General features: G+C 34.8%; 2 protein-coding genes across 2 annotated transcripts in view; one reads left to right on the plus strand and one right to left on the minus strand.

Annotated features, from left to right (window-relative positions):
- Nucleotides 1-1,695, plus strand: part of parpbp (PARP1 binding protein) — an 80,387-nt gene extending 78,692 nt beyond the window's left edge. Inside the window, exon 11 of the mRNA XM_028816501.2 lies at nucleotides 940-1,695. Coding sequence (XP_028672334.2) covers nucleotides 940-1,301 — 362 coding nt within the window. The 3' untranslated portion in view covers nucleotides 1,302-1,695. The remainder of the gene's footprint in view (nucleotides 1-939) is intronic.
- A 230-nt stretch (nucleotides 1,696-1,925) lies between these two features.
- Nucleotides 1,926-8,864, minus strand: pmch (pro-melanin-concentrating hormone). The gene is made up of 3 exons (XM_028816525.2): nucleotides 8,421-8,864; nucleotides 3,755-3,968; nucleotides 1,926-2,013 (listed from the first exon to the last, which is right to left on the minus strand). The coding sequence occupies exons 1-3, from the start codon at nucleotides 8,667-8,669 to the stop codon at nucleotides 1,964-1,966; spliced, it is 513 nt and encodes a 170-aa protein (XP_028672358.1). The 5' UTR covers nucleotides 8,670-8,864; the 3' UTR covers nucleotides 1,926-1,963.
- Nucleotides 8,865-11,395: the final 2,531 nt, after the last annotated feature.

Raw genomic sequence — 11,395 nt, forward strand, 5'->3', positions numbered from 1 at the left:
CCTGACTGTAAATGTCATTAAAATACTGAATTAATAATGTAAATCTGCACAAATATTTCTTAGCAAAGCTCCTTTTTATACCAGGCATTTTTGAATGTGAGTAAAATAGTTCTGTATTCATTCCTCAATCAAACAAAATTAGGTCAGCCTATAAAGACTGACTGAAAGTGAGAAGCATATTTTGTTATATAGTCCAGGTCTGTGAGAATTTTAGGTCTAATGTGCTTCCTTCCTCAGTCCCTAGCTACAATTAGTAATTAATCAATCAATACTGTCAGTAAGAGCTTGGATATTTTGTGAGCTCAGTGACATTCTGGTGATCTAAATTTAATCCAGCTTGATTTGCATTGGTTTAGGTGGGAAGCAGCCTTTAAATGTTTGCAGGTGAGATGGATAGTACTTCAACATTGCATCCATCCAGCTTAAAAAATACAAGACCTCCAGATGCAATTATATAACCATCACAAAGCAGAATTGTTCGAGGTGGTGATGAATCGCCTTTATTGTAAATAAGTATTATTTCATATGATCACTTATTTTGTGTACGATACATTTGGTACGATGCATACGCCCAATTTCATGTTGATCATAGTATTTTAATCCTTTTTCGTTAGCATACTAAAAGTTAGTGTTATGGCTTATTTAAACATGTTGGCTTTATGACCTTGAAAGTGAAAGGTGTGTGTTTGATTTTTAAAGCTAATCTAGCGTGCCTTTCACCATACAGCCAGTAATATTTCTTTGAGAAGAGAAGGCAATAGAGACACACTGATCTTATAAAGTTACCTTCAGTATAGTTTAGTAGAACAAAGCATGCGTAACCCAACATTTGAAAAAGACTAAACAATGCCAAAGTAATCTGTGTCTAACAGCATTATACTTTAACAATCCTGTGTTTTTACAAAAATTGTAAGTTAGCTTTTTTATTATTTTTCTTAGAGACTGGAGTCTTTACTGTGGAGAATGAAAGCTTAGTAATAAAAAGACTTGCCTTTGGCCCCATTTCTGGAAACGCTCAGCAGAGAGGAAACATGAGGAATAAGGGCAGTGGGAACAGTAACAGTCAGCCAGGAAACAAGAGCTGCAAGAGGAAACAGGTGGATGTAAACAGTGTAAGCGGTAACTGTAGTCATGAAAATGAGCCACCTCAAAAGAAAGCCATCAGGGGACCAGAGGCATCAGAGAAACCACAAAATAAATTTGACGGCAAACCAGGAGCACCAGGGAAAAGCAGCAAGACCACAGCCAAGAAAAAGTTGATTGCAGGCCAGGGAAAGCTCACCAACTTCTTCAGATTGTAACATCATACATTGAGTTGAATTTAACAAAACAAGGCTTCTTTTTAATTATTGCTTTTAATTCTGAATTGTGGACTCTGTGTTTGTTTTTTACATTTTGGTGAGCATTTAATAATAGATACTGTTTGTATGTATTGAAAGTGAAGAAAAAACAAGCTTTTTGGGTTCTGTTATGGGAATAGAATGCTTTCTATTTACTCGACAATTTCTTCTTCTTTTTTTTTTATATACCTGCTGTTTGCTAATTAAGCATAGCAGTATGGTGGAAAACCACTGTGCTTGTAAATATTTACTTTTTCATTATTCCTGCATCACTCTTGATGTTTTGAATTAACAGAGTTTAAATTTTTATCTTGTTTTTCCTCAAAGGTTTGTTTGAAATGTAACTGATTTCGCTATGATGCTCTTCAGAATATTACTACTGAAACTCCTGCATGTTCAGTGCCCGATATGGAAGGCTGCTTTAAAGGAATTCAATTATGTGGATGATTTTAAAATATTGATTTGTCAATCATGTAAAAGCAAATTTTGTTTGAATTTATTTTATTCATTTTTTCCATTGACACACAAGTTATTTTAATAAAAACATGTACTTGCTTAGTTCAATCACACATTGCAAAACTTGAATAAATTATGAACTTTCTTGATTGGGTCCACGATGATTTTCAAATCTGCCAGCATGGTCTGTAGACTCTTCCCAGCATACACCTTAGCACTAAAAATAGATAAAAATATAAGTAAAGATTATACATTAGTCATGTTGATTGGTATTATATAAAGAATCCCCTTCGAGTGTTTTGGGTGTATCTTCAGGTTTTTATTCTGTCCTTGCTGTTTTATGTACACCAACTACATTGCCTTGTTGTCCCAATTTAGAAGGTACTTGTTGTTACCTAAAAACCAACAACTTGCCCCTACTATTGTCTCATGAGCTTTCTTTTCTATAAAAGTTTATGGTTGGCTGATACTACTGTATATAAATAGGTTCATAAGTACAGTTTATCTTTTTAGGTTCATGATACATAAGCTTCAGAGTCTTCATATTCTTAACCTATAAGGTTTGTGTGTGTTCATAACCTCTTTTACTCTAAACAAATCTTGTTATTCAGTTCTTAGTGGATGTTAATTCAGAGATGCTGCTCCTATTCTCTGTAAATATTCCCTTAAAATCTTAATGTGCAGCTACATCGGTAATCATTTTCAGATCACATCTGCAAATCTATCTTCTCTCTTTTAATGAATGAATATGTGATTTATAGTGTTTCGTACCAACATACTTTACTATTGACATCTTCATGTGCTATCAAGGCATTTATACTTTTATGAACTCTTTCAAATTTCCTTGCTTGCACAGGACTAGGTGGCAAATTTGCCTTGCCATTTCTGAGAATGCAACATTGCTTTCACAATTATTTATTTAGGCAAAGTGGCCTAATGCTGGTGTGCAAGTCTCACCTTACCTTACCTGTATGCACTCCAATTGTACAAAATGCATTTAAGCAATTGTGAAAGGCCCGGATCTTGTAAATTGCATTCTGTAAAAGTGCTGAACAAACTATAATGGGAATTTCTTGAATTTTTTTCATTTTTTTTGTATTACATTAAAATGGAAATTGCTTAATAACAGCCAACCATAAGGACTGGTACATTTATTAAAAAATGGACCGTGATGAGTCTCAGCAGCATTTCTGACATAAGGGTGCTTCTTAATGAGGTGACTGCATTCATTTAATTGCTGAATCCAAAGAGCCATGCATTTATAGCTCCATAAAAAAGCTATTTCTGAAGTAGGATGCAATTTTTGATCTATGTGGTCATTGTAGTTGCTTTATTTGATTGGTTTGTTTAATCCTCATGATAAAAAAATATTTATCTTGTTAAAGAATACCATGAAGTTCAACAGTCTCAGGAAACTTTTTCTAACTGGTGCTACCAAGAAATTCTTTATCAAATGAGTCTGACTGAGTGAATGAACTTCTCTCATTTGTCAAACTCCTTATGTTCTTAAGACAAAAAATTAGAATTTTTGTTAACTTCATCACAGGATATAATTTGTAGAATAGTATAAGCACTTTTAACATGTTGTTGCTACATAAATTTCACCAAGACTCTGTAATAACAATGTAACAGATCTTGAACATATATATTTTCCAATTCTGTTTTGTCCATTACAATGTCGTAGTGTGGCTGGAGCCTGCTTAATAAAGGTTGGTTACTTTTGTTTTAATCTAAGATGCACTTGATATGTTTCTTGAAAACCTACAGTTGGTTTATATCTTTTCATTTTTACTTAAAACATATTTTGGTTTACACTAATGTTAGAATAAGAGAGGCTTTGTACCTGTAAATGTCAACTTTTGAAAATATTATTATTGCTAATGATGCCTTATTGCATTTTATGTATTCTGATTTTTTCTTTTCTTTTGGGATATAAACTTATAAAATATTTTACTTACTATCAAAATCTCTTCTGTCTACTGACGTTTTAGCTGGATTCTCTTCATCTCCAGAATCCCGACGCTCTTCCGTGTCATAAGTGTGTACTTTGCCTTCTGTGTCTCTTATGGTAAAAAGTGGAAGATGTTTGACAGGCACTTCAACTGACAGCGTCTGCCCAAGAGGTTTCTTGTTGCTCTGAAATCTTTTGCTTGTGCTTCTGGGGTCAAAATCCTAAAAATGAATACAATATTAAAAATCTGTCACTGACAAAATATAACTGATCTAACTTTTAAAAGTAACAATTCTGACAAATACTTACCAGTATGTCTTTTCTCATTTTCATTCTACTTTGCATCTCTACCATGTCCTAAGGCTGTGCATACAAGTTGATTAGTGAATGAAGATGCCAGAATGAGTAAATGTCTACAGGAGAATGCCCTAGGTGAGTTGGTATCCTGTGCTAGATTTGTACCTATGTTATTTCTCAAGCTGTGACAGCAACCGTATAGTAGATAAAGTAGATTCACGAAATTCATATATTGATATTTAAGATTTTAACTGTATGTTTAATCACTTTGTATATTTCAAATTATTGTACAGGATGCTGAACTGCTAAATGAAAGTTCACTTTAAAATAAATTAACAATTGCTTTTAAAATATGTGTACATGTGAATTTACATATGTATTTATATACTCTGTGAATGTATATTTGTGTGTGTGTGTGTGTGTATATATATATATTTTTTTTTTTAATTTATCTGTTTATATATAATTAAATAGATGCATAAAATATACTTATAAGGAAAGGTGGCACATTAAAGGATTAGTCAATTGCATATGTTTTCCTATGTCTTTTACCTGTTCTCTCACCCACATCCTTCTTCCAGTTCTGTCAAAAGTCAAATTTTCCCCTGGGGACAAATAAAGTACTACCCATCCTCTCATTCATCCTCAAATTTGGAATTTTATGCTTTAAGGATTATGTATTGAACAACAAAAAAAAAGTGTTTGTTTCTAAGAATAGACCCTAGCAAAGATCTTTATTTCAGGGACTTGCTGCCTCTCTATACAAGATGTTTTCAGCTTTCAGTTTTTGCACGAGTGACAGCAAAATGTTAAGAACTTATACTGGCAATCCAAACTTGCATAAGAGCTCTGTTCACAGAAGAATTGTTAATTTTACAATGTGTAAATATGTACATATAAAACTGTGTTATATGGTGTAAGTAGATTTTGTTACCTGTTCATTCATCTATTTTTTTTTTCTATCTTCTTATCCACTTGGAGGGTCATATAGAGTTAGCGCCAATGGTGTTTATTATTTTATTTAGCTTGTAAATAAAACAAATTGGTGGGTGATTCCTAGCACTTTGAATCCCACTCTAATCACTGTTGCTGTTAAATTTTCATATCTCTATCCTCTGTCTGAATAGGTTTTTTACCCACATCCTAAAGATGTGCACATTAAGTAAATGAACAGGGGGGTATTTTTCGTACGCGGATTAGTCATTTAGCCGGATGTAATTGTTGACGATTTGGCCTGATCCTGGATCTGTCGGTTTTTCGAAACTCTTGCTGGAAGTGTTGTCATAGCAACACATCCTAATCCTCAAACCTGCTCGGAGCAGGTTTGTTCTACGTAAACAAGGATTAGTTTACACACGTAATCGGTGACGGTGCGTGGAAGTCATCCAGTCATGGCTTCGCCGTTCATGAATGAGCGACCAATTGATATTGGTGCACAAATTATACGAAGAGAATTTCATATAGAGAGGGTTTTGTGCGATCGGCAAGATCCTTTATTGCTCCTGGAGGAAATTCTTTTCGAAAGATAACGCTTTAGCTGAGGGGAAATATTGTACCTCAAAGATTTATTAGCACCTTATATTCGAAGTCAAACTCGGTGAAGTTGGGCTCTCACAACCACACAGACAGTATGCATTGCTTTGAGGTTTTTTTCAAGCGGCACTTTTTTATATACTGTAGGCGATGCGGAAAATCTAACTAAAAGTGAAGTTTGCCAGGCAATTCGTAAAGTCTGTTTGGCTCTGAAATATTTCCTTCGGGTTTTCATAGTGTTTCCTGGACACCTGTGTGTGCAGACAATAAAAGAGGCGTTTCATGCCATTGCAGGTAGGTAATACACAGGCTAAAACACCCACAGTTCCATGAAGAATCTCAATCAGCCTAACATTCTCATTACCAGGATTTCCAAATGTGATTGGGGCACATGGGACTGATCAGAGTGGAATTTGATCAAACATTATTTGGAAAATGTACCTCTCCTCCTGATAATCAGACACAGTGTCTTCATCAAATATTTGACCTTCGTCAATATCTCGTTGGTCAGACACAGGTTCAAGGGATATGATATTCCCTGCAACTGACCCAACAAAAAAGAGGGCTATATGGAACATACCTATGGCACACATGGAGGACAAATATACTGTATGCAATGACCATCCTTTACCTGAAATGAAGTGACCACTGCATCCTGCCACTGGTTCTGAGGAGGAGCTTCCCCCTGGAATGCCTTCAGAAACAGGGCGATGGGCATTTTGCTGCAGAGCCAACTCTTCTGCAGGGGTTAGGTCTGGACCGCGTGGACCTCCACCTGTTTTTTGCTTGTTTGCCTTCTTATTAGCTTTAAAATTAATGTTTTTTATATTATATATGATTATTTATGTCAACAATTCTTTAAATAGTTATATACCAATATTTACCAGTTTTAAGTATATTCTTGTACTTCACTTTAACCTGTTCCCATGTTCTTCTTGTGCTCACGTTTGATCTGGAATTATGACATATTAAATAATAATTAATCTGACACATAGGAAATGAAACGCTGCTTTCAGTAAGTATAATGCACACTACTTAGCGTTTAATTTGTCGGCCACTTTTTGCCAGCCGTCTTTTCTTGTCTGGGCTGCTTTTGCAGTGTTACCCCTTGTGCATATTAAATCTTGAAATTCTTCATGTCCTTCGAATAAAAGGTCTTGCGCCGCGCGTGTGAAAAAAAAAATGCGCCCGTTCTTTCGTCATTTTGTTACAGCCTATCAAAGACTTGCTGATCATGTTTTCTAGACTCTATATATGTGTGTATAATATATATATATATATATATATATATATATATATATATATATATATATATATATATATATATATATGGGCTTTTCACTCAGCGCGGGCACGCGCATTCATCTTGCATGATTAGATCCAGCTAGACTAATCTAATACACGGCTGCGTTTGAAAAACCGACTTATCTGGATGAGTTTCACCGGCATTAACTTATCCAAGATGAGGCACCTGATCTCAGATGATTTAAGCGACGTACGAAAAATACCCCCCAGGTGTAAGAGGGCTTAGTGTGGGTGTTTAAATGCATTATTATAAATTGACTCGCTGTTCCTGGGTGTATGCCAACTTATGCATAATGCTCCTTCAATTGAATAAGCAGGTTAGGACAAAGATGGATCTGTAATTCTTCTATTTGCTTGTTGTTTGGTGTTCAATGTTATGATTTGTGTTAATAATTAGTGTATAGACTTAAGCTGAAGTGTGTTTTATAACGGTAGCTTGAATTGAACTGAATGGAGGGTAAAATATAATGTCTTTTTCTTTTACATTTACAGTTGTGATAGCCGACTGTAAATTTGCTCCTTTCGTTATATTTTGACTTTAACCTTGAAAGAAACGGAAGCATCTGAAAAATTAAAAAACTTTCACCAATATAGATATCAAAAATATGAAAACAATTAGTGCTCAGATTGTAGAGATAGTCGAGAATTTCCAGTTGCGAACACGTTATTTTCGGCAGCATGGGAGATTTCACATCTTTTATAATCAAGAAACAGGACTAGAAGATTGTTCTGTCTAAGACAGTGAGAGAATTTCAGGGTGTCACATGAAGCAATAACTGCCTTCTACAGGGTCATTACTGAAAGTCCTTTTGATCTATCCATCAAGTTCAAATTTTGGTGTGGGGATCTCTGTGTTATGGCCACGAGACAGCATAAAAGAGTGGTGTGTGGCATTTTTAAAAAAGTTTCATTCTTTCAGAGAGAAAAGCCAAGCAAAATGACACCTTTTATTGGCTAGTCTTTCAGAGAGAAACATAAAGCTATTAAGATCTTCTTTGATCATCTCACCCCAATCACTCTCAATCTGTCTGTTAAAATTTCATAAAGATACTTACCGACAAGGATGGAGGTGCATAAATGTAATATCCTGACCTTAAAATTCTTTTATTGTAATCTGATGAATTAGTCTGTTGTGGGCTATTATTATTATTAGGTAATAATGATTATGTTCCTTTTTTTTTAATTATTTTTATTAGTAAACTTTTATCAGCATAAATTTCATTGAGTTCCTATTGGTATGTCAAAGTATTGACTCAGTTTTACTATGGTCTTTGCAGTGTTCATAAAATTTCAAATTATTTTTTATCAGAATAATGTCATTTTTTAATAAAACTCAGCTTATACACAGTAATCAAATGCATGCAAAGAATTGGGGAATGCAGTTTTATACAATCATTTTAACATTGTAGTTCAAGACCAAAATATTAAACAATATTTTATTAAAAAGAGCTGATACTTTTTAAGAATGTAAAAAAAAAAAAAAACTGTTGCGAGATTTGGCTTATAGAGTACATCTAAATTTAAAGTAGATCTCTTACCGTAATGATGATTTTTGAGTCACCTTCCTCTCCATTCCATATGGTGCCTTCTATGAAAGGATAGTGATTTGATGAAAGCATATGTGTGGACTTGTCAGAAACATCTCTTTTTACAATTGTGTTACTTATACCTTTACTATCATGGAGAGGCCTAGATTCTTCTAGTTTGGCTGTTGTCTCCGAAGCTATGAAGGACTTGGAAAGCAATGCCACAGCAAAAAGAAAAGAGTAAGAAGAGATGCTCATCATGATAGCTAAGGTTCAAGTGTGCACAGAAGCCAAACATAACAAATACCAGCACCTTACAGTACTTTGCTGAGCCTAAATGTGTTTATGTATTCACTTTTATACTTTGGATCGTGAAAGGAAACCATGAAGGAGCCACTTCAGCAACTTACTTCCCATGACTCATAATTGTGCAGTGACACAAAGTGATAACAGAACAAGACTTCTTGCTGTGATTTATTGATATCTGATGGACTTGTTCATTATTTTAATATGTTTTTCTTCCAAGACCATCACAATTTCACAGTGTGATAGTATTATTCAAAAGACCCTACTGGTGTAGCTAATAACGGACTGTGTGTAGCAGTTTGTTCAATTCTGCTATAAGTAGGGATTAGTAAATGTTACCTGAATGGGAGGCTTACACGGAGGGAGCATCTTGCTTTATGCGGCTACATGAATGATTTTGATGGAGATCAGTTTATATTGAAAGGTTAAGAAATGTAAATCTCTGCTTTGTTGCTCACATAATCTTTTAAGCAAGATGCTAGAAAGCAAAAAATGCGATACCTGTCCTTGTTTAACACTGTCTCTTTTCTATTTTGAAGGCTGATGACGTAATGTAAGGGTTCCTTTAGAACAGATTACTTTTTCTTTTCCCTTTCAGTAGAAGGTGGTTATTTTCGGCATCTTAATAAGTAATAAGTTATTCATGAAGAAACCGAAAAGCCTTAGATGACTTTTGACTGTGAGTAGCCAGAGTTTAAAAACTTGGATTGATAATCTTTACCAAATAATTCTTAATAATAATTCTTTACATTTATATAGCGCTTTTCTCACTACTCAAAGGGAGGACCCGGAAAGTGAAGGCAGCAGCACTACCACTGCGCCACCTGTGAGGAGAAAGTGACTATGTAAAATGGGTGAATGTGTTGATACACAGTACAACAGAACAATATGTGCTTTATCAGTCTGTCTTCACTTTAGGAAACCTGGTTAATTTACATCAGGTTTGTGGCCTCAACAGTAGCACTGCACAAAATTCAGTATCCAAGTTAGCCAGTCCAGTGCAAGACACATGCACACTCACCCACCCACACGGGCCAGTTTAGAACAGCCAGTTACCCTAACCAGCTAATACTGTATTTGGACGATGGAAGGAAAACTAAAATACCCATGGTAGCATACTAGGAGAATATTTGTGCTCCACACAGTTTTCTGCCTGAGATTTGAACCTCAGTCTGCCAGGGCTGTGAGGCATCAGAGCTATCTCCTCACCTGTACTGCTTCATACCAGTTTTTACTTAGACCATTATGGGAATTAGAATTTTACCAGTTCTTCACCAGGAGGACCATTTATGCCATGCAAGGACAAGCACTCACCTTTAACCGAACACACTTTAAAGGTAGCCTCTGATATCATAAAGCAGGAACTGAACAAAAATGCATGCAAGATCTCCTATTCTTGCAGAAAAAAAATCTTTCGGCATTTAATCTCCTAAAGTAGGAAAATTGTTTATATTGTTATTGAAAATATTAACTTATGTGCCTTAGTGGAGGATACGTTCTCTCCATGATGAAGTCAGAGGCTTATTAGTTGAAAGGAAATGATTCTAGAGGAACAACCACAACTTCAATGTTGTTCCAAGAATTAAAGGATCCTAACACTTTTGGATCAATCTTATTCTGGAAAGTATCTTACACTTGAAATATTGCAATACTTTTTCAGTATAAACTTTACCATTTTAGAACTATTATCAGTGTCTATACCCATTAGACAATACTTTTTTTAATGCCTTTATTTGTTCTTTGTTGATTTTCCACAGTGGACTTTCTGAAAAATTATTAAAAGATGACAGCAGTGCTATTAAACCTCTGACTTGCCCCAGACAGAACAACCATACGAGCCCATAGGTGCTTTCAAATTTATTTTTCCAGTTGTCTTGAAGAGTTTGCCTTATTTAAGCTTGTTGAATATTTGAAATCTTCTGACCAAAGCCTTTCAATAAAATTGTAAGTTGTCGATCACATGAAAGGAAAGCAAGTGTGGAATGATTTTTAATGATATAATTTAAAAAAAAAAAATCACTGAAAGGTCTATATAATATTACTTCCTTTGAGTTTTTAATATTAGATATCAAAACAGCAATATGAAAAACTTCCAGGTCCTTACTCTTGTCTTGAATTTTGAACCTGCAGATTCCTTTTTTGTAATGAATTAATTCCCTTTTTCAAACTTTTATTTATATTATTAATTTGAAGATGTCAACCTTCCACCTCTTTGAATTATGTTTGCAGCACCAATACCATCATCTCATACTTGTCTTTCTTGGCCATTATTTTGTACATTTTATTTATGGTTGTGTCATTGGAATTCTCATTCCCCCAGTATGTGTCCCTAGTGCCTGGTTAAAAATGTTCTCTTCTTCATCTTTGTGGAAACTTTTGCATTTTCTACATTCTTCATTGGGTTTAGATTCCTTTAATTAAAATAAGCTGGTAATTTTATTGGGTGACTTGAATGCCCATGTCCAGCTTTTTTCTCTGTGTGTTGTAGTCTCAAGATGAAGTCTTGCTTAAAGTTCCATGGATTAGTAAAGTAGTGTTGGAGGCAGAAATTTTAGCTGTAGTGTGCCAGAGTATACTCTGCATACCTACTTTTCCAGCATTTAATACATCTCAAAAATAATTCTTGTCACTTTCCATCACTCTAGATGGTTATGGATGGTATATCTACCAAGGTGACTTAA

Source organism: Erpetoichthys calabaricus, chromosome 1 (assembly GCF_900747795.2).
Source record: "Erpetoichthys calabaricus chromosome 1, fErpCal1.3, whole genome shotgun sequence".
In the NCBI taxonomy this organism is placed as follows: Eukaryota; Metazoa; Chordata; class Cladistia; order Polypteriformes; family Polypteridae; genus Erpetoichthys; species Erpetoichthys calabaricus.